The 27,340-nt window shown below is 46.2% G+C and overlaps 2 protein-coding genes across 2 annotated transcripts in view; one reads left to right on the top strand and one right to left on the bottom strand.

Annotated features, from left to right (window-relative positions):
• Positions 1-2,075, top strand: part of GFM1 (G elongation factor mitochondrial 1) — a 36,231-nt gene extending 34,156 nt beyond the window's left edge. Inside the window, exons 16-17 of the mRNA XM_081006366.1 lie at positions 537-680; positions 1,717-2,075. Of these exons, the coding sequence (XP_080862492.1) occupies positions 537-680; positions 1,717-1,848 (276 nt within the window). The 3' untranslated portion in view covers positions 1,849-2,075. The remainder of the gene's footprint in view (positions 1-536; positions 681-1,716) is intronic.
• A 323-nt stretch (positions 2,076-2,398) lies between these two features.
• Positions 2,399-26,367, bottom strand: RARRES1 (retinoic acid receptor responder 1). Its single transcript, XM_081008319.1, has 6 exons — positions 26,089-26,367; positions 9,971-10,033; positions 6,757-6,913; positions 4,988-5,115; positions 3,802-3,867; positions 2,399-3,003 (listed from the first exon to the last, which is right to left on the bottom strand). Exons 1-6 carry the CDS (start codon positions 26,329-26,331, stop codon positions 2,839-2,841), a joined length of 822 nt encoding a protein of 273 aa, XP_080864445.1. The 5' UTR covers positions 26,332-26,367; the 3' UTR covers positions 2,399-2,838.
• Positions 26,368-27,340: the final 973 nt, after the last annotated feature.

The raw sequence follows: 27,340 nt of genomic DNA, 5'->3' as shown, positions 1-27,340 counted from the left end.
CTTGTGTCCTAGTTAATTTCAGCCAGTTTATAATGGTATTTGAATGAGTTTCTCACTACTTCCAAACAAAAAAACCCCTGTGGCTTAATTCCTCCCCCCTTAACTAACCAGGATATGGCTTTATATTCTACATAGTAAGCTAAGATAAAGGATCACCGTTTCCCATTCCAAATGTAACAGAGAACTGTGGTTAAAAGCAAGCTGGGTTATTATCGGTGCTAAAACCAGCATGCAGGAAGAGAGGTTAGCGGAGAACTTGTGGATCCAGTGCCCATTCTCAGCTTTAATAAAGCAGCTTTTATTAAGCAGAGTCATTTACGTTTTGAACTAGCCCTGTGCAAAGTATATGTGTGTGCACTTAGCCTACTGTGTTTCCCAAACTCTGGGTTTGTAATTCCGAGGAACGTGCTTGGAGTGAGAGAGATGATCGAAATTGGGTTTAGGTAGCCCAAGTCTAGCGCCTTGTTCTTGCAGCAGTCAACCCGCAGCTCAGACTAGCAGAGTGAGCAGAGTTTCACTCATGGGACCTCTGAATGTGGCTTGGATGCAATGTAGATTTCCTTAAATATGAAATAATCTCCTTCCCACCAAAATCTGTATCACATGCATTCTCCATTTGCCATCAGGTGCCGTTGAATAATATGTTTGGATATTCTAACGAACTGAGGTCGTGCACAGAGGTAAGTGAATATATAATTTCTGAGCTTATTTTTTAGAACAAACAAAACAAAACATAACATCTCTCTCTTGCAGAAAGCATTGTTGGCTTTTACTGTTTTTGGTGTTGTAGCCACATCCCTACTGCAGCGCGCTAAAGGTCCTTTGCGAGGATGGCGCTGTAGCCTTGGGCTACAGTGTTTGGCTGAGTTTTCTTAGCATCACAGAGCACCAAGGCAAGCAGCTCTAGAGAATGCGGGGTAGACTAAGTCTGGGAAGGAGACTGAAGGGGGAAGGCAAAGAATGTCTGGGAAAGCAATTCTGAGAAAGGAGGAGAAGAGGAAGAGACCAACGGAATCAAGAGAGGGGAAGGAAAATGGTGGAAGCAGCGGGAGAAAATGTGAAGAAAGAAAAGGTGCGGATGGGAAAGAAGCACAGAGGAAAGGGGGGTCTGAAGTGCTCATGCTGCAGGTTTGGAATAAACCACCAGATGTTAGATTGCAGCTGCATATCAAGAAAATGACAATGTTTGTGACACATGATAGGAGTAAGCCAACCACTACCTATGTTACATTTTCTGTCTGGAGGCTTTCTTAATCCATTATAATTAGCAACCCCCCCCCCATGTGTTCAATCCTTATCCCTCTAAACATAAGGTTACCAGATTTTTTTCCAATGAATCCGGGGACACTTTTCAACTTCAATGGATTTTGTATGGGGACTGATTTGTAAATCCGGGGACAGTCCCCGGGAAACGGGGATGCCTGGTAACCTTATGTTAACATTGTCCTGCATGTTTATCTTCCTGGTTTTAAACTGAGATGCTCTGAAGCTGACAGTGCCCTTGCTGCCTTTTATCGCCAGTAACTACGTACTGATCAGCACTGGTTTGTAAGCTCAGGCACCTGCTCAAGAGGCAGTTGACGGTTGCCGTGCCACTTCTGCATTTACTGGGTTTAGTTTCACGTGTTACATGGAAACGATGTCACGTTTTGCGTGATGCATAGAGTTGAGAATTTTTTTAATTTGTCTGTAATGTGGAGGTTCTCTTGTCTGCAGGGAAAAGGCGAATACACAATGGAATACGTCAAATACCAGGCCTGCTTATCCAGTACCCAGGAAGAATTAGTTAACAGATACCTAGAAGCAACAGGGCAACTTCCTGTGAAAAAGGGCAAGGCAAAGAGCTGATTCCCTGCATGTGAGCTGATCGTGAGGACCTGCCACCAAACATCTACTGCCGCTAAGCTCTATTGATTTAATGACTCTTTAATATTCAGAGCAGACTTCATCCTGGATTGATACATCGACTTTATTAAGTCACTAAAAGACTGTTGCTGAAATGTTCACATAGAAATTCCATTAATTAGTCACTGTCTTAATTTAATAAAATGTCTTTAGCTTTACTTTAAAAATTATATTGACTGCACATGTGAGCCCCATGATAGACAATGCCAGCTGTCCTGTTGCAGAGATACATGATATTTTTTAAATATGCTTGTCTTGATAAAAGAATTTAGAAAGGTATATATATCTCCAGCTAAAACTGAAGTAGATAATTACAAGATTGCTGGAGGCAGGTCAGTCTTTAGGAGCAAATTTATCATGCATCTCAGAAAGTGTCCCATGAAAAGCAGGTCATAATTTTAATCAGTTTTCACTTTCCCTGCATATTCAGTATCTTCTCCCTGCTACACAGAATAATTTTGAAATTGACCAATAAGACAGCATACACAAAATGTACCGGTATTCATTTTATTGGAGATGTTAAAAGTTAGCATCAACTGTTTTATTTTCAAAACTTAAAATATTTTATCAAATATTTATTTAAAATGGCAGTTTTAAGAACCTTAAAAGACATTTGTTTATATATTAAATTTGTCTCATACAAAGTTACCTCCTACCCGAAACTTGGTGACAAATCAGTAGTTTTTACATATATTCTTTTCTTTTAAAAAAAGTTTTCAGAAGTTTTAGCAAAAATATTTTTTTTCTTTTCAGAAATTACAAAGAAAAGAGGATATTTATGGAAGCTCAGAAGTGACTAGTGCAAAGCTTTGAAATATGCGGTAACAATTTATATAGAAGAATCACAACAGTGGTTTTGGAATATTAATGGAAGGTCATCTACACTTTCGCAAAAAAATGTTTACAGCTTTATAATGCAGGCGTTCTTCCTACTTAAAAATTACTTTCATCATATTTAAGTATGACCCCATTAGCAGATCCCTCTTCCACCCCAGAACCATCTGCAGATTCTGAAGAGTCGTTCTCTGAAGAGCAGTCATATTTCACTCGTGCCATCAAGCCAGGTCTCCAGGCAACACGGACGTGGCAGGAAAAGTTCTAGAGAAACATGCAAAAGTAATCAGTATTTATGTAGCACTGTTGAGTGCTTGAATGCCCAATTCTACACTTAAATACTCTGAAATCTTATATTCATTTATTTACTTAGATCCCACCTCCCCCCCCCCGACAGACAAAATAGAAAAAAAAACCCCAGTAATTAAAAAGCAATTAAATAGTAATGGAATTAAAACTAACTATTCAAGCATACAAATAATGGGCCGTAAACATTTCACAGCACAAACGCTTTGAATAAAACAGCCAATTCCTCAAAGCCTGTTGGCACAATAAAAGTCTTCACCTGCCAGTGGAAGGACTAGCTTCTTTTAAGCAGAAGTCCCAAAATCTGGGAGCAGCCACTGAGAAGGCCCTCTCCCACATCCCCACCAAGCCTGCCACTTATAAGTCCCGTTAAGTTTAGTGGAGATTACTCCCAAGTGAAAGGGTACAGGGTTGCAGCTTAAGATGATCATAGACACAGTCCCATTGAACACAAATAAGACTTGCTTCCAAGTAGATAAATAAGCCTGCTTACTAGGGAGCAAACCCTATTGAATTTAGGGGGACTGCTGAATAAACACATAGGATACTGAAGCTTTTTATTCTGTTAGTGGGTTACTGAGCCTGAGAGAGAGAGAACGACTTGACAGGCCACATAGTGAATTCATGGCTGATGCAGTTTAATTTCAGCTCAGTTTCTTAGCCACTTACTATGCTAGTTTTCAAAGTAGATTATTGCTGCACAATCACACTTATTACATGAGTGAGAAGCAAGCATATGTATTGTAGTATTCTTACCTCTGAGGAATCACTTGTCAGCTGAGCGGTGTAGTCAACTTCAAAGAAAGTGATGTACTTTCTTACCTGGGCAGGAAACTAAGTTAGAAAGAAGATGGTCAATCAAAAATTCCACTTTAAAAATGCAGTGATTTGCATTCAGTGAAATATGAAAGAATCTGTTATTTGATCCAGGGATGGTGGGGGTGGCTCTATGCAATTTTGTGTTTCACGTTACATCAGCAAAAACTACCTGTTTTTATTCCAAGTGCAGTCAAGAAGTACCATAGTATTTCTGGTATACACAACAAAGCTTCCTTAGGACATCCACACACCCCTCCACTGCTTTTGCAACTAGCTTGAAGCTACTGTTGTTTATCATTGCTTATTGCACTAAGGCTGTGCCCGATCTTGGAACTTACTGTATTTTTCACTCTATAAGGTGCACTTTTTCCCCTCCTAAAAAGTAAGGGGAAATGTGTGTGCGTCTTATGGAGCGAATGCAGGTGGGAGGCTCTGCTCAGCGCTCCCTTTAAAGAGCCGCGGGGAGCGTGTGTGCGGCTCTTGGGGGCTTTTCCCCGAGGAGGGAGAAGGGCTGCCCTTCTTGGGGGAGCCTTCCTCCCGCTGCCCGGGAGAGGCTGCGTGCGGCTATCCCATAAGCCAGAACAGCAAGAGGCTATCCCAGAAGTCAGATCCCTCTTGCTGTTCTGGCTTCTGGGATTCAGAATATTTTTTTTCTTGTTTTCCTCCTCCAAAAGCTTGGTGCGTCTTATGGTCTGGTGCGTCTTATAGAGCGAAAAATATGGTTCTTGATAGCATCGCATTTGTGTTGTTTGCATTTGATGGCAAAGAAAAGTGAATCACCCTTTTTTTTAAAAAAAGAAAAGCCCTACTGATTTGAAGCTTAAAACATACTTACCAGGGAGTAAGCACCACTCAACTGCGTCCAACCAGTCCATCACATACACACACACACACACACACACACACACACACACACACACACACCCTCCTCTGTACAAAGGTAACACCAAGACTAAGGAAGCTGACAGGTGCCGCACCCCTTAGACTGGCTGTAACTAAGGAGGCAGACAGATGGAAGGTTGTCCGAGGGCAGAATGAGCTTTGCCCCCACTGCTGCTGAGGCCTGCAAAATCTGCTGCACAAGGCCCGTTTTCCACTTGTGCAGGCGTAGAATTTCACCTACCCACGGCTTCAAATTCGTCACTTGTGTCACGGTGTAACTTCTGCGTTCAGATGATTTCTCCCATGAGATGTAACTGTTTCCAATGGCGGCCAAATTCTGCAGAAGATCCTGAGAGGGCTTTTTGCCATCTGCAGACAGAAAAGTAGTGGGGGTTTTGTGTGTGTGTGTGTGTGTGTGTGGATAATGAGATTCTTTCATGACAAGCAGACTGAGGCTTTCCTGGATGCTCAAGGCCTAGTTGCATATGTTGCAAGCTCCCCTCCCCCCCATGGGACTTTTAAGAACTAGGGTGAGAATAGTTGCCAATGTTAAGAATGGCAGAGCTGGCCTGATTGTGCTTCCATTTCTTGGAAAACAAAAATCCATTTATCTCGGGTGAACTTTGGAAAAACAGATTATGCGAGTTTTTGCCTCACTTTGGCTTCAGTGGGGGGAAGCTGACTGCAGAAAGCACCAATTTGACCACTATAGCTCAGTGGCAGAGCATCGTCTTTGCATTGAGAAGATACCCGTTTCAATTCCTGGCATATCCAGGATGGGATACATCCTTGTCTGAAAATCCTGGGAAGCGGCTGCTAGTCAATATAGACAATGCTGAGCTAGCTGGACCTCTAAATAATAATAATAATAAAATAATAATAATAATAATAATTTTATTTGTACCCCACCCATCTGGCTGGGTTTCCCCAGCCACTCTGGGCGGCTTCCAACAAAATATTAAAATACAATAGTCTATTAAACATTAAAAATTTCCCTAAACAGGGCTGCCTTCAGATGTCTTCTAAATGTTAGGTAGTTGTTTATCTCTTTGACATCTGATGGAAGGGCGTTCCACAGGGCGGGTGCCACTACCGAGAAGGCCCTCTGCCTGGTTCCTGTAACTTGGTTTCTTGCAGCGAGGGAACCACCAGAAGGCCCTTGGCGCTGGACATCAGTGTCCGGGCAGAACAATGGGGGTGGAGACGCTCCTTCAGGTATACTGGACCGAGGCCGTTTAGGGCTTTAAAGGTCAACACCAACACTTTGAATTGTGCTCAGAAACGTACTGGGAGCCAATGTAGGTCTTTCAAGACCAGTGTTATGTGGCGACTTCCAGAGTTCTTGAATTCTGCTAAAACATTTATCCCCCACCATGCCTTTTCCCAAATGTCAGGAGCTGATTTGCAACAGTCCCCCCCCCCTTTAAAAACGCTTTGAGTGTGGGAGAGGCGAAGGATGAACTTTTATACAAATGAACATATATGTGCTACTTAGAAAGGAAAGAAAGAGACAGACTGCTTCACGGACTCATAATCATCTTGCCAATATGCTTGTCTGTCATGCAAGCTGTGAACCTGAGGGAATGCCAGAGGTGAAGGACCTGCTGCGACTGCTCTTAACATCCTGCTTTTCTGCCCACAAAGACGCTTTGGCCAAGCACTGCGCTGGGCTGAAAGGAAGGAAATGGTTCCTCTTTGTGTGCAAATCACATAGAGGAACCGAGTTCCTTATTCATTGGGAACTCAAAAGGATTAAGCCTCAGCAACTTGGCTACCCTTCTGCCTTCTCCCACAGTCAGGAAAAGAAAGGGGAAATAGCTACTGATTACTAAAGAAGAAAACCTTCGTGTTACTGGACTTACAAACCACAGGCAGCTGTAACCAGTGCAAGATCACGGCATTCACCACTAGTTTTCCTGGCATCTCTTATCAGTCCAGGTTCATGCAACATTGATTAATTTTGCTAACTGGAATGAGAGATACCAGAGAGATCATTTGCAAGAGATATACCTCTGATGCTGTGGAACAAGGCGACGTCCTGTAGCATATTCTGCGGAACATGGCCTAGGCCCTCTGGGTCTTTGCTGTGTGGGCACACAATATCAACCTTCGGTTTAGGCTTTTCTCTCTGGTACCGAACAGTTGCAAGGCATGAGCCTAGATTTTGCTGAGGGGAAAAAACCAAAAGACAAAATTATGCTATTTACTTCCAATTGAAAGGCTTTTACATTACCACATGCCCGGTCCAGAGAACCCACTAGTGAGTCCAAGAAGCACATTCTGAGAATAAGTGCTGCGCAAGTAAATAATTTCTGGAGGCAAAAAGTAGGCTGGGTGTGTGTGCTGGGTCAGAAAACCCAGTGGGGGGGACATATTAACCCATCTTCCACATGCCAGAATGTCAATCGGGACCCCTAGTCTAAGGGCTTCTCTCCCTTAAAAGCACATGTGAAACAATCACTTTATTTAATTTAAGCTTGCAATCCTAGAGAACCATGACCAGTCAATGTGGACTACTGATCTTCAAATGGGTCACAACAGCAGCACACCTACCATACAAATACAGTGGTACCTCGAGTTAAGTACTTAATTCGTTCCGGAGGTCCGTTCTTAACCTGAAACTGTTTTTAACCTGAAGCACCACTTTAGCTAATGGGGCCTCCTGCCACTGTGCTGCCGGAGCATGATTTCTGTTCTCATGCTGAAGCAAAGTTCTTAACCTGAGGTAATATATCTGGGTTAGTGGAGTCTGTAACCTGAAGCGTATGTAACCTGAAGCGTCTGTAACCCGAGGTACCACTGTATAAAAAGAGAAGTGTATTAAGAAGGATATTGTTAAGCTGGAACATGTTCAGAGGAGGAGGACCAAGTCTTATGAGGAACAGTTGAGGGAATTGGGTGTGTTTAGCCTGGCAAAGAGAAGACTGAGAGCAACCTTCAACTATCTATTACATGGATGATAAAGCAAGCTTGTTTTTTGCTGCTCCAGACCTGAACCAATGGATTCAAATTACAAGAAAGGAGATCCCGACTAATTAGGAAGACCTTCCTGGTGGTAAGAGCTGTTTGACAGTGGAAAGACCCCCTTGGGAGGTTCTGGACTCTCCTTCCTTGGAGGTTTTTAAGCAGCGGTTGGCTGGCCATCTGTGATTCCTGCACGGCACTAGATATGACGCTTGAGGTCCCCTCCAACCTTACAATTTTATCCCAAAATGCATGTGTAGACTAAGGGTGGGCCCTTGCAGTGAAAAGATTGTAGACAATGTTAAGTTAGATGAACCAATGGTATTGGGCAGCTTCATGTGCGCTTTTATTTGTTGTTTAGTTGTTTATTCATGTCCGACTCTTCGTGACCCCATGAACCAGAGCACGCCAGGCACTCCTGTCTTCCACTGCCTCCTGCAGTTTGGTCAAACTCATGTTGGTAGCTTCGAGAACACTGTCCAACCATCTCGTCCTCTGTCGTCCCCTTCTCCTTGTGCCCTCCATCTTTCCCAGCATCAGGATCTTTTCCAGGGAGTCTTCTCTTCTCATGAGGTGGCCAAAGTATTGGAGCCTCAGCTTCAGGATCTGTCCTTCTAGTGAGCACTCAGAGCTGATTTCCTTAAGAATGGATAGGTTTGATCTTCTTGCAGTCCATGAGACTCTCAAGAGTCTCCTCCAGCACCATAATTCAAAAGCATCAATTCTTCGGCAATCAGCCTTCTTTATGGTCCAGCTCTCACTTCCATACATCACTACTGGGAAAACCATAGCTTTAACTATATGGACCTTTGTCGGCAAGGTGATGTCTCTGCTTTTTAAGATGCTGTCTAGGTTTGTCATTGCTTTTCTCCCAAGAAGCAGGCGTCTTTTAATTTCGTGACTGCTGTCACCATCTGCAGTGATCATGGAGCCCAAGAAAGTAAAATCTCTCAATGCCTCCATTTCTTCCCCTTCTATTGCCAGGAGGTGATGGGCCCAGTGGCCATGATCTTAGGTTTTTTGATGTTGAGCTTCAGACCATATTTTGCACTCTCCTCTTTCACCCTCATTAAAAGGTTCTTTAATTCCTTCTCACTTTCTGCCATGTGCACTTTTAAGGACATCACAAATCTGGGGTGCTGCCTTTCTTAAATCCAGACATGACCAGAGAAGTTGCACTTGCTGAATTGCAGGCACATGACACCTCCCCCCCCCCCAAATCTGGGACAAGAGATGGAGTCTTGCCTCTTTGCAGAATGTGGGAGGAAGATGCAGGAGGTGTGTTGTTGTGAAGAAGCACCAGGCAGTCTGTGCTTGGGTAGAAGTATTGGGGTGGGGGGTGGGGAGGAATCAGTTGAACCACCCAGGGAGTGTGTGCTATGTACTACTAGGAAGGTGGTGTTGAGCTATGACTAGTTGGAAGACCTACACATATCTTCCAGCACCACAGGGCAGCAAACGAATTCTTCTAGAACAAGCACCAGTGTTGGCCTGATTTATTTATATGCCATGTTTTAAGGCCCCCCCCCCCCCCCCCGTGGTGAACTTAATACATATCAATGCAAAAGTAATATACAATAAAGGTAAAAAAACATAAATTGCACCAAACAATATAAAAAATGTTTGGACTTTCAATGCCAGCACCATGACAAAAACAATAGTGATAGAAAATGGGTTCCCTTAGCTTAAGAACAGCATACACCATAGCTGTCAACTTTTCCCTTTTCTTGCGAGGAATCCTATTTGGAATAAGGGAATTTCCCTTAAAAAAAGGGAAACGTTGACAGCTATGGCATACACCTGCATGAAGCAGGGCAGAGGGGATGTGGGGGTGGGTGGGTTCCTGCATCTGAATTAACATTTATATCCTGTCCTTCCCCAAAAACAAACCTCTGCGATAGAAATACAACCAAAATTAAATTAAAAACATCCAAACAACAAATAAACTCAATGAAACGTGTTAAACATATTTAAAAACAGCTGCAACCAAGTCATATGTCTAGATAGGCCTGCTTATACAGAACAATTTTCAGCAGGTGTCGAGAAGGGAAAAGGGAATCCATTATAGCCAAGGGTTGCGCAGACCTTTGCTTGCAAATAGGTCAAGCACCAAGAAGCCGAGGCAGGTTTGTTGCTTTTGCTGTGGATAAGAGAAGTGACTTGGGCAGGAGCCAGTGATTAATCAAAGGAAGACTCAGCAAAAACATGTCTGGGAAGTACCACATGTGATACAAAGTTCCATTTTATTGTGCAAACTTACCCCAGACTTAGCATCTTTTGTAGCAAACTTCAGGGAGTACTTGCGCTCAACTCCTGGGATAACCTGGAAGATAAAGAAGCAACAGTTGCACTTCACAGCATTTTTAAAAAAAGAACAACAATGAACCCAGAGGCATAAAAAAGTCCCTTAGAAGCGTCACATTACAATAATACTTAGCATTCAAATAATGTCCTGCTGCAGGTTCAAAGTTGGAAACTTGTTTGAAAGAAATTGCTCAAATGACCCCCTTTGTGTGGCGATTTAAATCAAACCTTCCGAACAAATGTTGTGGGGTTTGTTTTTTAAAAAAGAATGATAAATATGTAGCGAACTTCTCCTTAATTTATACGTTGTAAGAACTTGTCTGCATGATCCAAAAGGAAAACTTCCTTTCCAACCCTCAGTAAAACTTTCAAATGGTCTTTTTTGGTTTCTTCTTGCCCAAGAGAGGCTGCATTCGTATGATTATATCTTGGCTTATGACTTCAAGGTATTCACAACCATTTTGTCTGCACACACAAACCCCTTCACATGAGCTGTGATTAGACCACAAAGTTTCTAACTGAACATCAGGAAGCACTGGCTGCAGTACCAGGCACAAGGGCAGAACGGGAGCTATCCAATTAATTGGCAGCTGTAGTCATCCAACTTCATAATGTGACTTGCCATATGTCTGTACAGGGCTTAATTTCCATGCATCTTCTCGGTTATTTAAAAATACCTGGTCATTTGGAAACAGTCCGGTGAACGACACTGGCCTGGTCCCTAAACTCTCGTCCAAAACTGCAGGTACATTTTCAAGCACCATTTCTGCATATCCCAAAAGGATGCAAGCTAGACAGATAAGGAAGGGTGAGGGAATTCCAAAACGGCTTGCTAGAGAGTTTAGACCTTGACAATGCAGCTTATAGGCTCCTCGCTAGCAAAGAAATGCACTGAGGAATCATTTTACCTCTGAAAGATTAATCTTTCAATACAGAAAAGAAGAAGAAGAAGAAAAAACACTGCTTCAAGAGTTATCTAGCTTCAGGCATTACATCTGGCCACTGAATACTGTTCAGGTTTTAATAAATGTCACTTATTCATGGATTTGTTTAACAGCATTTCTAGCCCTAGTAGCATCACATTGCTTAGACGCCCCTATCTGTAAAAATGATAGTAACATGGTGTTCTGTTAGGGCCGAACAAAGTAACCTGAGCAATCCTTATATAGCTTTTTCTAAGCCAAGACCCTGGTGTAGGGTTGCCATATATCCGGAATTTCTTGGACATATCCTGAACACTACATTTGGCAGCAGTGTCCAGGCAGAAATCATCCCCCCCCGAAAAAGCTGTCCGGATTTTCACTGTTTGAAACATGGCAACCCTACCCTGCTGGTTCAGATATAATGCTAAGTATGGTTAAATGCAGAAGGGACGCGGGTGGCACTGTGGGTTAAACCACAGAGCCTAGGACTTGCCGATCAGAAGGTTGGCGGTTCGAATCCCCGCGATGGAGTGAGCTCCCGTTGCTTGGTCCCTGCTCCTGCCAACCTAGCAGTTCAAAAGCACGTCAAAGTGCAAGTAGATAAATAGGTACCGCTCCAGTGGGAAGGTAAACGGCGTTTCCGTGTGCTGCTCTGGCTCGCCAGAAGCAGCTTAGTCATGCTGGCCACATGACCCAGAAGCTGTACGCTGGCTCCCTCGGCCAATAAAGCAAGATGAGTGCCGCAACCCCAGAGTCGGCCACAACTGGACCTAATGGTCAGGGGTCCCTTTACCTTTACCTTTTTATGGTTAAATGCAGAGGTAGTTTGAGGGTAGCACAACTGGTATGGCTGCACTGGGCATAGTTTTGCAGGGGGCACCAAAATAATGCTCTAGAACAGAGTGCAAGAGGCAGCAATGGGGGGAGGATTTTAGTGTTGCACAGGGTGCTGCTGAAATTTGAGAGCCCAATGTTAGCATCATGTGAGTCTCTGGCTTGTATACTCCTCCTCCAGCATCACTAGGAGAAGGCAATCAGAAGCCTTCATTTCCATTTCCAACCAACCATAGTTTGTCGGTGCATGCATTGGTATTCAGAGGTTCAGGGTCCCTTCCTGATACTCACGTCTCTGTCTAAAATTACCAGCTGAAAACCTAACTTTGTTTATATTAGTTAGAACAGGATGTTTAAACCTGCTGTGGTAAAACATAGTCAGCAGTCTTGATCAAATTTAGTGATAGGCTGATCATTAGAGAGATAAAAAGTCGTTCTAATAAAATCCTTTATAGAGCTGATGATCAGTGTAAGTAAAAACATACTATTGCTTTTTAAAGTAAATGCCTTGTCGTTATATACAACAGTTTTATAACAGTGATGTTTCTCAGGGCAGTTTATGTGATAAAATACAAGGTAAAAACACAACTAAATACTTAAAACAAAAACAACAAAACAATAAATGCACCACCACCTCAAAGACATTTAAAAGGTTGTAGAATATTAACCAGTCAAAAGGCCTGGTTGAAGAGGAACGTTCTATAAACAATATTATCCCCCAAAGTCCAGCCTCCTTTCAAAATTTAGAATATCAAGTCATACAGGAAGACAGACAAGTTTATGTATTATACACAGATGTTTGCCAGTTTCAAAAGATGTGTGCTGTTTAAAAACTACTTCTTTTTGTCAGTCTGTTACTAACAGCACATTATCCTCTGAGTGATAATGTATTGCTCATCCCTCAGTGACGATCCTGACTCACAAGCAAACCCCTACGACTGCATTACTATGTCTGACATTTTACATCAACAAGCAGACCACCTCTGGGTCAAACTAGACCTGACAAAGGAAATGGAAACGTGCGACTCTCTCTACGGTCTCATTAAAATGCCGTAAATAACAGCTGCTTTGGTAATGGGTGTGAAGTGAAACCCGCCAACTTTAGGACCACAGGGCTGCTTTCAAATTTTGTCATACTCAAAGCAGACCCACTGAAATCAGTGGATTTAATAGGAGCTATTCGCTGCTTCATAATAAACGATGGAAGCTAAGCACATCTCTTACAAGCCAGCCCTTATAAGGTACTGCCACATTAAAAAATACTCACCCTAAAGCAAGTTCCAGGAAATTAGCTTGTAAGAGCAGGATTGAGGTTGACGTTTGGGGAACTTGGTTTAAGGGACATTTTGTGGGGGGCGGGGTTGGGGGGAGGGGGAGTGAAAGTGGCAGGGCAGTCCCCCCCAAAATGCCCCTCTCCTCAGTACCTTCTTATATGGTAACCCTAGATACATTTGCATAGGAGGAATTCCCTTTGTGCCCAGTAGGGCTTTCTTCTGAATAGGAATGCCTAAGGCCGAGTTGTTAGTTGTGTTAGTCAATAAGGCCCACCGTTTACTTAATGGGACTTATTGCCTAATAAATATGTTATAGGACTGCAGCCTAAGTCAACTGAAATCAATGAAGTTTGCTTAAGACTTGTGTTGAATAATGCCCTAGGTTAGGGATCAGCAACCTTTTTCAACCATGGGCCGGCCCACTGTCCCTCAGACCTTGTAGGGAGGCCGGACTATATTTTGGGGAAAAAACTGAACGAATTCCTATGCCCCACAAATAACCCAGAGATGCATTTTAAATAAAAGCACACATTCTACTCATGTAAAAACATGCTGATTCCCGGACCGTCTGTAGGCTGGATTGGGCCGCATCCAGCCAACGGGCCTTAGGTTGCCTACCCCTGCCCTAGGTGTAGAACAGGAATTGGTAGAAGTCAGATTAAAAGCAGGGAGGTGGGGGGGGGGGAAGAGTTAAAAGACAGCCAAATTCTGTCCGGTATCAGATTCCTATCTTTTAAATAGCTGCTTACTAAGGGAAAGTTTGGCAAGCCCAGCTTCTAATATCACTGTGCTATGCTCTGCATCGGAGCACTCAAGGAATGGAAGTTCTGTCCAAGAGGAGATATGGCAGCTGGAGAGAAACAATAATGAATTTCACCACTGCAAAGCAAGCTGGATATCTGGGAAGTGAAGGAATCCCCATAATGAACCGTCTCCTTTTATATTTAAAAGCTATATCAAGGTTTTTACTGGAAGGGAAACTCAAAACATCCAAAAGGGAATCGTTTTCAAGATTGTTCCAGCATGAGAGAAAGAGATCAGTAATGGAGTCTACCGAGATGTGATTCGCACAGGTTTTTTCCATACAACCCAAGGATGGTTGTGCAAAACCTCCGCACAGCCAGTTGCCACTTCCTTTGTTTGCTGTTGGGTTAAGAGTTGTATACGATAAGATTGTGGGCATAAAACTAGGGCATTGCTTAGATCCGAATGGTATAGTTGATAGTGTATTGGATCTGGACTGATGAGGCTTGGGTTCAAGCTCAGTGACAAACTTATTTGTGTGATGTGGAGCAAGTCACACTCTTGAGTTATGAGGCTAATGTAATGTTAGAGCAACATGTCGGGTGAGGGTAATGTAGGTAAAATGGGAGGGGGAACAGAGCTATTTAGTAGAAGGGCAAGAGTTTAAAAAATGGTGGTGGCGGGATAAACTGATTTACCATGGCCACAAGGACATCCATGCTTGAAATACTCCCGCAGCAACATCCAGAAAATGGTGCCGACAAGCACTTGCAGGCTTGACGTTGCAACCCAGAGGGATCACATTGTAGACGGATCCTTCCTTCCATTGGGTATGTGAGCTGCAGGAACATTGTCTGAATCAAATGCAATTTCTATCAGAGGGGTTAGCTAGGTTGGTCTGTTGCATTAAAAAAAAAGAAGAAGGAGGGGGTAGCCGAAAGCCTTGTGGCATGTTGAGGACTTAACAGATTTATTGTGGCATAAATTTCCTGACGTGAAAGTGTAAAGAGTGAACACCCCTTAGGTTACAGGCTAGAAACTGCCAAATTCTAACCCCAACGAGGTCCATGCCTGTAAAAAGGATATGGTAGGTGGGCATAGGTTGGCAAGGTGTATGGGCAATCTTTTGTAGAAGATAATTGTAATTTCGAGGAGCTAGTGATCTAGCATGGTTATCTCTTCCTGCCTCGGTTTACTTCCCCTCTATCTCTTGTTCTGTTCTTTGATGGCTGAGAACAGCCTTTAATTTGTTGGAAAGAAGTGATAATGCAGGGTACCTTCTGACCTTCTTTGATGGTAGACATTGTTTGGAGGAATGTGCAGTATTGGAAGAGGGGACTAGCGAAATAATAATCTGCACTAGCTAGCAGAGCAAGGCACACAGGCTAACAAGTTAGCTATCTATAAATCAGATGCGTCTTGGGCATAGTTCTGAGAAGCTCATGCATGAACTGATGGCCAGTGGGTCGTGCAAACGAAGGCTACCTAGTCACTTTGCCACTTCTTGAAGGCTTCCCAGTGGCAGATCAAAGTCATTGCTTGGTAGTGTATATAATGCTTGCTGTTTAGAATAAGATCTTTAATCTTCTCACTCCCTTGTGTTTGTATTGCTTCTGAATCTCATTGAAAGAACCTCCTTGCATTTAGCAAGCCACAAGGTGACATCTACCATGCCAAGCAAGTATATATGGAGTCCCTGGAACTGGCAAGTATTTATGCCAAGCTGGAATCAAGGAGGTAGAATGTTCTGAATAGGTTCTTTGAGCACATGAAATTGTGCTGCGTCTTCCCCGCCCCCGCCCCCACCTGCCCTGCTCCCAAAGCAGTAGGTCTTTCCATAGAAGAATAGCTTCAGATCAAACTTCATCCAAAGAAACACACTTTTGATGAAGTCCAAAGGCTGGAAATGTTAACAAACACCCTTCTTCAATCCTGGCCAGACAGCTGGTTTGTTTTGTAAAACATTACAAAGAATGCTTACTCTTGTCTTTTTCTACCCAGCGAATACCTCTGAAATACAACAGAGGGTGGGGAGGAGAGAAAACATTGCCCCAGGCTTTTTGCTGCCTGCTTAAGAATATTTCTTCAGATTTTCAAAGGGATAGAATGAAATACAAGATTTATTATTCAAGTGGAGATTAGAGCCAGCAGCAGATCTTAGGAGAGCTTTGGTCTTAACCCACTTGGACTAGTTTTGCAGGCGGGTCTTTGAGATCTTCACAAGTGAGGCTGAATATGTTTATCCTCTGCTGTATACAGCCTCATCAGCACTTGGCTGTGCCAGAGATCCAAACAACAAGCCTGGTTTTTCATTAGCATGCTTGGATAGCACAACATACCCCTGGCTTTACAATTTTATTCATTAGCAAACATTGCCTGTTTGGATAACATAATTTTTTTGAAAATGTGTGAATGGCTTTCATCACGAATTCCCATTCTCTTTGCTGCTGACAACTGAGCCTTTGTATGGTTTTGAGTGGGTGGGGGAGGATGTAGACTTTATGCAAAGACCCTTCTAACTCCTGGATCCAGCAAGTGTTAAAATATAAGCCAGGCTAGTTTCCTGTGGCGATGGCCTAGGAGATGGGCCATTCCCTCCACAAAGGAAGGAGTCTCTGTGTGAGACGGCAGATGGGTGGGATCACCTTCCCAGCTAATGGTTAGTTAGAAAGAGGGTTTGGAAGTGATGTGACCTAGAAGGAAAGCAGCAAGCTAGAGAGAGTGAGAGCAGAGTTCGAGAGCAATGTTTGGTTTCTGTTTGAATCAAAGGTTGTGGCTATGGAAGAAATAAGACCCTTTTGGTGGTGTTAATACTGTGAACCCCTCCATCATAGGCTCAGGTTGTGTGTGTGTGCATCTTTAAATAAACCATATATGATAAAGACACCACAGTCTCCGCTGTGCCTCAAACCTGAAACCCCTGGAAACTCAAACCACTTAGATATTGGCACACAAGATCCTAAATTGAAAGTTCATTTAGGAAACATTGGGAAAGTGGCTACTCTCTCTTTGTGCCAAAAATAAATAAATTACTGTTAGCATTCTGAACCAGCTGTATCTCATTATGTGAGCATGGCTGTAAAATGTATGTTGTCAAATTCATATGCCTCTCATTATACTAGAAAACTCAGAGACATCCAATGGGAAGGAAATGCAAGACATACGAAAGGAGAGAATTTTACAAAGGAATTAATTAATTTATGAAATTCACTGCCACAAGATGTCGCAATGGACTTTAAAATATGATTAGGCTATCAAGGCCTTGTGGACTTCCCATAGGCATTTGACTGGATACTAAGGGGGAAAGATGCTGGTCTAGACAGGCCTCTGGCCTGACCCAGTCGGGACTATTCAATCACAAATGTACAAGGCAGTGCAAGAAGGAACCAATCACATTAAACCGATCCAGTTTTGCTTGGAAAAAGCCATTAGCTAACTTTGAATTATGGTTTTGTGCTAAACCCTGCCGTTCATACATGATCCAAAGTCATAACAATACCATTTTAATGCCATTATAACTGGGAGATGTTAGAACAATCAACAGCATCTCAAAATGTGTGACAAATGGCAGAGGGAATACCTGGTCCAATATGTCCTTCATCTCCCTTTTGTATGATGAGGAAGTGAGAACTTTGCCTGCATACTGCTGACTGGGAGTCTACCCAGATTAACTAAGGGGAGATTCATACTACAAGTTACTACAAGATTCATACTGCAAGTTAATTTATTCTGTAGGACAGAACGGACTGGTAACTTAACACCGGGTGAAACAGTATGTGATCAGGCTTAATAACAGGCCCCAATATGTGGCTCTTCTGGAATTTGTGATGGATGCGATTCATCTGCAAAACTGCCCCTTAAGAACCACTCATCAGGGTTTAAAGGGAGCACAGCAGCAGCCCAGTGTCATAAGTCAGAACAGCTGGGCGCTGCGGGGTGGGGGAACCTTCCTATTGATAGACCCTGCCCTGGTACCAGAATTTTTTTGCTGCTGAAGGCACTCAACAGACACACCTAAAGAGACCTAGATGCCTTGAAGAAGGAACTCCACCCACCCAGTAAAGTAGTTCCATCTGGCTGCTTGTAACCACTTCTGCATTTGATGGGGATGGGGCACTTCTGCTGAGGTTCACACATTCAATTGTCCCTTAGGGGAAGCTGCAAGCACCAGCCCTATTCCAGCCTGAAATATACTCAGAGTCGCAAAGTGATTTCATGCTCTTTATTCAGCTCATAGTGGTGAGGAGGAATGAATAAATGTCCCCTCACAGTATCTGCTTTATATACATTATTTACACAATGGGCTGCACATGATTGGCTAATTCTGGAATTCTACTGTAAGCCAATCAGGTTGTGGATTCACTTCTATCTGGAGCAGGATTGGGTGGTTCCTGCCAACCAATCATACTGCTGCATTGTTCTAGGACCAATCAGACTGCTGCATTCTGAATCCTATTGTTCTAGGACCAATCAGACTGCTGCCTTTTGGATCCTATTGTTCTAGGACCAATCAGACTGCTACAGTTTGGATCCTATTCAACTCAGTACATAACACCCCTCCCCTCTAAGTTCCAGTCCTGCCCGGGAGGTCGCATTCATAGTCCTCAAGGTATGCCGGCGGCCTACGTGTGCGTTGTGGCCTGGGGTGTTCCCTGGTCCGGGCTCCGGGTTCTGGCTCGTGTTCCAAGGATGCTGGCTGTGATGCGGCTGTTTGGTCTGGTGCAACCGGCTCGCTCAGTCGTGGTTCTGGTTCCGGTGTCCTTTCGGCCTCACGGGTCCTCTCTGTATTTACTGATTCTGCCTCTCCTGCTGGCCCCTCCTGCTCTATGGGCCTCACTGCCCCGCTGTTCCCTTGGGACTCCTCTGACCTGTCCTCCTCCTGGTTTTCTCCCGGGAATCGTCGCCGTATCTGGTCGCAGTGGCGGCGCCAGCATTGCCCCCCATCCGTTAGCACCTCGTACGACACGGGGCCAGTGACCCTGGTGATTGTGGCGGGTACCCATGCTGGGCCTGCCCCAAAATTCTTTGCGTACACTGGGTCCTGGGCCTCGAAGGTCCGGGGGTTCCTGCCTTCCCCCACCACTACCTCATCCTGAGCTCTATCGGGGTGAAGGCGGTCCAATCTGATTGCAAGGCGCCGACCCATTAGTAGTTCAGCGGGGCTCCGGCCAGTCGTTGAGCTGGGGGTGCTGTGCTGTGCTAGAAGGAATGTGGCAAGGCGGTACTCCCAGTCCCCTTGCGTCATGCGGCGAAGGGTGTCCTTGGTGGTCCGCACCATGCGTTCTGCTTGGCCATTGGTGGCAGGGTGGAACGGCGCCGAACGGATGTGGCGGATGGCGTTCTGCGCTGTGAAGGTTTGGAATTCTCCTGACGTAAATGCAGTCCCGTTGTCTGAGACGAGAGTGTCAGGGAGCCCGTGGGTTGCAAACAGCCTGCGTAGTACCCGGATGGCTGCGGACGTGGAAGTGGACGGTACCAGTGCGACTTCCAGCCATTTGGTGTAGGAGTCCACCACTATGAAGAATGTTTTCCCCTGAAAGGGGCCAGCGAAATCCACATGCAGGCGTGACCATGGTGCTCGGGCGGACTCCCAGGACTGGACTGGGGCCCTTGGGGGATCTGGGCGGGATTCTTGGCAGGCCTGGCAGTGTTTGACCCAGGCCTCTATCTCTCCATCGATCCCCGGCCACCACACATAACTCCTGGCAAGGGCCTTCATTCTTACTACCCCTGGATGTGTCTCGTGTAGGGCTGTGAGGACCCTTTTGCAGAGGGGCTGGGGAACAACGACTCTGCTTCCCCATAACAGGCACCCCTTGTGGGCCGACAGTTCATGTTTGCGGGTTGTGTAGCCGGCAAATTCTGGCCCGGGGCTGCTGCTGGGCCATCCCCTCCACACCCAGTCCAGGACCCGGGAGATGACCCTATCTTTCTTGGAATGGTGTGCAACTTCTTGTGCCTGAATGGGGCGGTCGGGAAGCAGCTCCAGGCTCATAACCTCTTGTGCAGGTGCTGGGTCAGGGCCTGTTTCCGGTAGTGGTAGCCTGCTGAGGGCGTCCGCATGGCCCATCGCCTTCCCAGGTCGGTGAATCAGTGCATACTGGTAGCTGGCAAGGAAAATTGACCACCTGAGGACGCGAGGAGACAGCACTTGGGGGGTCTGCTTTTCGGGGGCAAACAAGCCAAGCAACGGCTTGTGGTCAGTCACCACGGTGAAGGGCCGCCCGTACAAGAAATCATGGAATTTTTTTACTCCCTTTACGATTGCCAGACCCTCCTTGTCGATTTGCGAGTAGTTCCGCTCGGTTGTGTTGAGTGTCTGGGAAAAGTACGCCACCGGTACCTCTCTTCCATCCGGGAGTTGGTGCCCCAGGACAGCTCCAATGCCATAGGGTGAGGCGTCGCATGCTAGCACCACCGGCAGCCTCTCGTCGAAGTGTGCCAAGACCGAGTTTGAGACAAGCAAGTCCTTGACTGCCTGGAATGCGGCCTCCTGGCGCTGGCCCCACACCCAAGGGGCCCGCTTGTCCAGGAGTCTGTGTAGGGGCTCCGCTACCGCCGCCTTGTGGGGAAGGAAGGAATGGTAAAAGTTCAATAGTCCCAAGAAGGCCTGAAGTTCAGTCTTGCTCTTGGGCGCTGGGGCATCACAAATGGCCCGTACCTTGTCCCCAGTCGGGTGGACCCCTTCTGCGTCCACCATAAATCCCAGAAAGTCCACCTGAGGCACTCCTAGTAGACATTTTTCCCGCTTCACCTTGAGACCCGCCGTCTGGAAACGGTGCAGAACGGTGCGGAGGCGGTCCTCAAACTCCTCTGGTGTGGGGCCGGCAATCAACACATCATCGAAGAAGGGGGTGACGCCAGGAATCCCTTTAAGGAGAGAGTCCATTATATTCTGGAATATGCCTGGTGCCACGCTGACACCGAATTGCAGCCGCTTTACCCTGAACGCTCCTCTGTGCGTCACAATCGTCTGTGCCTCTGCTGTGGCCTCATCTACTGGCAGCTGTTGATATGCTTGGGCCAAGTCCAGCTTGCCAAAAATTTTCGACCCAGCCAGGGTGGCAAGGACATGGCTGACCACTGGCACTGGGTATGCGTGGGCCGTGAGGGCCTTGTTTATGGTACATTTGTAGTCTGCGCAGATGCGGACCGAACCATTAGGCTTGACGGGTGTGACGATTGGGGTTTCCCAGGGAGCATTAGGCACCGGCTCCAGCACTCCTTGCTCTACGAGTCGGTCCAATTCCTCGTCTATACGGGGTTTCAAGGCGAACGGGACCCGGCGGGCCTTGAGCCTGACCGGTCGTACTGCGGGGTCAAGCTGTAGCGCAATGGGGGGGCCCGTATACTGTCCCAATTTCCCATCGAAAACCCCTGGAAATTCCTTGCATATGGCGTCCACGTCCACTTGTAAGCTAGTGTGGTTCACCCCGGTGACAGCTAGCCCCAGTGGTCCAAACCATGCCAATCCCAGTAAGCTAATGTAGGGGCCCTTGACCACAAGCAAGTCCAGTTGCCGCGTCCGCCCTCGGTATTGCACCCTGAAGGTCCCCACCCCCATTGTGGGGACCTTACGTTTCTGGAAGTCCCGGAGGGTGAATGGGGCCGGCCTGAGTTTGGGACCCCCAGTGGGACACAGTTTCCTTAAGGTCCTTGCCGAGATTATGGATAGAGTTGAACCCGTGTCAAGCTCCATGCGGCATGGGGCCCCCTCTATCTGTACCTCTACATAAATTTTCTCTACGTTGGGGTGGGGCAACTGGTATACCTGGAAGTCCGTGAGCTCCGTCGAGTTGCCTTGGTGCGTTGGGCCCCGGGACCTGGGGCTCTTGGATTGGTCATCTGATGCCTGGTGTCGGGTGGGCCGAGCCCGACACACCCGGGCGATGTGTCCCGATTTTCTGCACTGCCTGCACTCTGCGTTGCGGAAACGGCAGGTCCTCCTCTCGTGACTCTCCCCGCAGCTTGCGCAGTTCCCTCCTTCTCGTCGAGGCAGCTGTGGTCTGTGCGCTGCTTGAGTGCGCTGCTGTACTCGGTGCACCTCCTCCCTGTCGGATCCTGAGTCGTCGGTGAGGTCTTCATGGTGGACCCTCGGTTGGGATGGCAGGCTCGGCCGTGCCTCTTGGGTCGACCTCTCGGCAGCTTCTGTTGCCAGGGCCTCCTCCAGAGCGACCTGGAACGTTAGGTCCTTCTTAGCGTAGAGGCGTCGTTGCAGCTTCTCATCCTTCAGGCCACCGACGAGGCGGTCACGAAGCATGTTCTCCAGCTCTGAGAAGTTGCAGAACCGGGCGGCTTGGCGGAGAGAGGTCACAAACCCAGTTATGGTTTCCCCAGGGGCTTGCCGCTTTGCGTAGAAGGCATTTCGACGAGCCACCACTGAGGGCTGTGGCGAAAAGTGCCCCTTCAGCTGTTCCATTATTGTTTTGTATGGAACAGTAGCGACGTCTTCAGGCGCAAGGAGAGCCCGGGCGATTTCAAACGTCTCCTCTCCGCAGACGCTGAAGAATATCGCCCTCTTCTTGGCGTCTTCTTCGTCGGTGACCCCTTTGGCTTCTAGGAGGAAGGTGAAACGGGAGGCGTACGCTTCCCAGTCTCCAGATGCTGGGTTGAATGGCGAGAAGCTGCTGTTGGCTGCCATTCTGAGTTCCTTGTGCCCCGGAGCTGAAGCCTGGATACACGGTGCGAGGCAGCGGTGCGGCAGTTGGCGGTGCTGCGGTGCTGTGTGTGGCAGTCAGCTCAGCGGGATCCCACCTTCGTCGCCAGTGAAATATACTCAGAGTCGCAAAGTGATTTCATGCTCTTTATTCAGCTCATAGTGGTGAGGAGGAATGAATAAATGTCCCCTCACAGTATCTGCTTTATATACATTATTTACACAATGGGCTGCACATGATTGGCTAATTCTGGAATCCTACTGTAAGCCAATCAGGTTGTGGATTCACTTCTATCTGGAGCAGGATTGGGTGGTTCCTGCCAACCAATCATACTGCTGCATTGTTCTAGGACCAATCAGACTGCTGCATTCTGAATCCTATTGTTCTAGGACCAATCAGACTGCTGCCTTTTGGATCCTATTGTTCTAGGACCAATCAGACTGCTACAGTTTGGATCCTATTCAACTCAGTACATAACACAGCCTCTTACCTCTTTTTTTTTTTATGAGTGTGGCTGTGCTCTGAGGGTTCTGGGGTTTTGTCAAACTAACTTTTGCCTCTCCATCCTTGAGAAGAAGAGAGTGCAGGATGAGAGTCACTTCCTTTTTCTTTCATCTCTTATCTGCAAAAGCCAAGGTATGACTCATGGTGCTAGGGCAGTGTCTTCCTCCGAAGACTCTCTCTTTTCATCTTTTATTTCAGATTAGACTGGGAGGTTGATCTTTTGAGGAGCGTAGGTGGTAGTTGTGGATTCTTTGGGAGTAGGATAACATCAGTTTGTCCATTGTCTGTTGGCCTAGGTATATCTTTTCGTAGAATCAAAGTTGGAAGGGAGCATGAGAATCACGTAGTCCAACCTCCTGCAATGCAGGAATCTTTTCACCACCCAACGTGGTGCCTGAACCCACAGCCCTGATATTGTGTCTCAAGCTCTGACTGAGCTATTTTACCTGCACTTGTAAATATAGTGTACTGATTGCTTAGATTACTAGAGTTGTATTTTTTTCTGCTTAGATCTTGACATTGGCATTATGTTAATTGCTATTTTAAGGCCATGAGGGTTTTGGTGGTTGTTCTTTTGCTTAGCTGCTTTAGGCCTTCTTTAGAAGAAAAAAGCAGGGTGCAAATTCTGAATAATATGTGATCTCCATCCCACAGTGTAGTATACGAACCTCAAATGTTATGGCTCCTCCACCCTAATGAAAAATGATTACAGAGTTCCAACATCAAGCATTGTGTTTGCAAAATACGGCATAATGGAAAAAGGAGGTCACCAAGATTTTCAACATAGAAAACTCATGTTATTTGAATTAAGCAATTTTCTTGCTAAGTATTCATTGTTTGACATAATAACTTAGCACTAAGGAAGCGGCTTCCACTAAGGTCTGCTAAATAAAACTGTAGCTCCTTCAAATCAAACACAGACACTGAAATATTTCACTGCCAAGGCAACACCAGGATAAAGCATCCCATCTGGAGCAGCTGTGTGTAACAGAAATTTTAGGACCCTGCCCCCTTGTCTTTCTAAATAGTTCACAAGTGCCCTCTTGGAAACATTCTTCAGGAACAATGCTAAAACTTGCAGTCTAGCAGCTTTGCCAATGACTCCTCAGAGTTGGGGGTACAAATTTCTGGTGAACTCATGATTCAAAATACCAATGAAAACAACATCTGGGTACTAGGAGTCATCAGTTCTCTGGAAATGTGCAGTTTCAGCCCAAGCTGTTCCCATCCTATCACAAGAACTTAAAGAGTCCTGCTAGTTCAGACCAAAGTTCTATTTAATCCTTCATTCTGCCTTCACAGTCCCTTTTTTTTTTTTAATGTAAAACATTTAATTTAAAAATGTTGACACTACAATATATGAAATAGCTATTAGAAATGCACATAGTGTATTCTATAGCTGCCAGGTTTACATTTTTAGGAAACTGTAAGTTACACTGTGGTTAAGACTTGTAGTTTTACCCTTCTGAAAGTCCACATTATATCACAGTGATGATGTATGGCCAGACTTAACAGCCCCAATTGTTAAACACTTGGATGAAGTTATAACCAGTTTTATTGCAAAAAGACCCTCTACACATTTACATCGATTCTAGTACCTTACAATTTTAGCTACCCAACAAGTCATTAACATACAGAAACATGCATGAAAAGCAAGAAAGATCACTCATCCCTTCTGCATATTAGCAACTTGTCACTGTTGAGCAACAAAGCTCACACCACTGAGTTTTTAGGTGAACAGTCCCTTCTATGGGAAGCTTGCAAGCAGGCCATGAGTGCAACATTACTCTCCCCAGCTGTGTCCTGAAGCAACTGGTGTCCATTTTCAACCATGTATAAGCTTATCCCGCATCCCTTTTAAAGCCCTTCAAGGCATTGCACACATATACTCCGCAACCAGTGTACTCCCACAGCTGATTTCAGAAGCAGCGTACACACAGCATTAGCCACAATCCATATCTCCCTGGGCACCTATCCTCTTGTTTCTTATGAAGTATTGTGTTTTGACGAGTTTTCCCCTAGGCCAGTTGGGATGGCTCACTCAGTAGAGAATGAGACTCTTAATCTCAGGGTCAAGGGTTCAAGCCCCATGGTGGGCAGAAGATTCCTGCATTGCAAAGGGTTGGATTAGATCTCTGACATTCCAGGATTCTAACCCAAATGGAGAAAAACGAACAATCTAGCTGCATTATAAGCCATTAATGTGAATACAGTTGGCGACCATCACTACAGCCTGCATTATGCCAGAGCATCACACATGTTGGTCACACTCCCAGCAGGCAGAGCAAACAAGTTGCCCTGGAGACCAACTGTGATGGCGAGACTTCTTTAAACTTTCCAGTTCCACTCTCACTAGCTTGAGGGTCTTCCTGCTACCTTGCACCAAGCAGCATTTTACTGCAAATCGAGTGCAGACGTCATGGACAGGACCCAGTGGGCTCATCGACATGGTAAACTTTTGCATGACAGCCTGCCTTTTCTTATGTTTACAAGAAAATTCCATAGTACTGTACATAGAGCAAGCAGAGTTGCCAACTTTTTTCCTAGCAAGTCAGACAGAAGTTTTACAGGTGGAACTTTCCCCAGAATGGACAGTCACACACAAACTGCCCACTATACATTTCTGCCACCTCAAAAGACACAATGGCTCTGCGGGGGGGGGGGCATTAACAGAGGATTTCCATAGGGGGAACCATTTCAGTCTGCTTTGCAGCAAAAGCTGTCTTGTGACGCCTTAAGGACTTGACACACTTATTAAGGAGTCAGAAGCTGCTTTCGTAGAATAGAGTCCACTCCATCTGCAAAGGACCACAAAAGGCTCTGTTCCAGACACTGCGCGTGGATTTTGGAGAAAGCCCCTCTCTTGGGTTTGGCCAGGATTGGGGGTGGGTGGGGGGCAGAACCTCAGCTAAGCATTTTGTACTGATTTAATTGATTTAGGGGGGCAGCCGCCCCTCCCTGCCCACGCCCATGGGCCCCACTCCCGGTACAAATGCTTACCCCACATGTTACTTAAGCCACGCCCCCTTGAACGATTCCCCCGGCGGCGTTCCAAAGCGCCGCGCCTCTGCCCATGTGCAGAGTGCGCTTCCCTGTCCCCCTAGACCATTCGGCCCAAGGATCCCTGCCCTGCCTTACCTTGGCGGACGCCTTCTTGACGTACGCCAGACTCCGCAGAGAGCTGGGCGAGCTCTGCAGGTAGTTGAAGAAGTCGAGGGCCGTCTGCGCGGGCCGGCGGGCCAGCGCGGTGTAAGGGTGCAGCGACAGCCGAAAGTGCAGCTGCTCCTTCCCGATTGCCTTCGGCGGCGCCGGGTCGCCTCCCGCGGGCCAGAACAGCGCGAGCAGCGCCGCCAAGACGAGGGTCGTCTCCGAGCGCAGCATCTTCTTCCCCGGCAGGAGGCGGCGAGCGAGTGACTGAGCCGGAGAGGCCGGCCAAGTACAAATAGTGCGGGCTTCCCTTCTCCGGAAGCCGGTCCCGCCTCCTCCCGCCGCCTGGCTCCGGCCCCAGACAGGAGGAGGCGCCCTTCGCAGCAGCGCCCACGCCCTGCGGCCTTCCGCTCGCCTCGACGGGGGCGTCGAGTAGGCCAGCGTGACCCGCGCCTGGGAGGGCTGGGGCGGATTCTCGGGAAAGGAGCCAGCGACCCCTTTCCCCGCAAAGGACAACGTGGTTTAACATCATCCTGCCTTTCTAGAGGAAGAGGCACCTGTTGGATTTGGTCATTTCCAATAGACATACACGCCAGGAGCGAGCAGCTGCTTTAAAAAGGCCTCAGTGCACCTTCCAATATTTATTTAACTGCTTCCTTTGTTTCTTGTTCACTTTTATATAATATAGGTAAAGGTAGAGGGACTCCTGACTATTAGGTCCAGTCATGGCCGACTCTGGAGTTGCGGCGCTCATCTCGCTTTATTGGCCGAGGGAGCCAGCGTACAGCTTCTGGGTCATGTGGCCAGCATGACTAAGCCACTTCTGGTGAATCAGAGCAGCGCACGGAAACACCATTTACCTTCCCGCCGGAGCGGTACCTATTTATCTACTTGCACTTTGATGTGCTTTTGAACTGCTAGGTTGGCAGGAGCAGGGACCGAGCAACGGGAGCTCACCCCATTCCAGGGATTCAAACCACTGACCTTCTGATCGGCAAGTCCTAGGCTCTGTGGTTTAACCCACAGCGACACCCACGTCCCTTTTATACAATATATATTACCCCTATTACACTATCAAGAGTCACCCCACTATAGGTTGCATCTGACACGCTCACTTAATTTGTAAATACAGCAAAAGAATAAAATTCATGAGTTTAAATAGTCTCAAGTGTAAAACAGTAGGCACTGGAAGTAGGTTAGGGTAACAGCCTAAACCGATTAGTCCTAATAAAGGTATTAACTT

The sequence above is a fragment of the Podarcis pityusensis genome (assembly GCF_964106645.2).
Source record: "Podarcis pityusensis genome assembly, chromosome: 5".
NCBI classification, from domain to species: domain Eukaryota; kingdom Metazoa; phylum Chordata; class Lepidosauria; order Squamata; family Lacertidae; genus Podarcis; species Podarcis pityusensis.
This window is presented reverse-complemented; position numbering and strand designations above follow the sequence as displayed.

Excerpts from the sequence above, each read along its gene's own strand:
- RARRES1 (XM_081008319.1), bottom strand. The coding sequence starts at position 26,331 with ATGCTGCGCTCGGAGACGACCCTCGTCTTGGCGGCGCTGCTCGCGCTG. Across the intron at positions 6,914-9,970 it reads CAAAAGATGCTAAGTCTGGG|CAAAATCTAGGCTCATGCCT; the intron begins GTAAGTTTGCAC and ends TTTTCCCCTCAG. Across the intron at positions 3,868-4,987 it reads TGACGAATTTGAAGCCGTGG|GTAAGAAAGTACATCACTTT; the intron begins GTAGGTGAAATT and ends TTTCCTGCCCAG.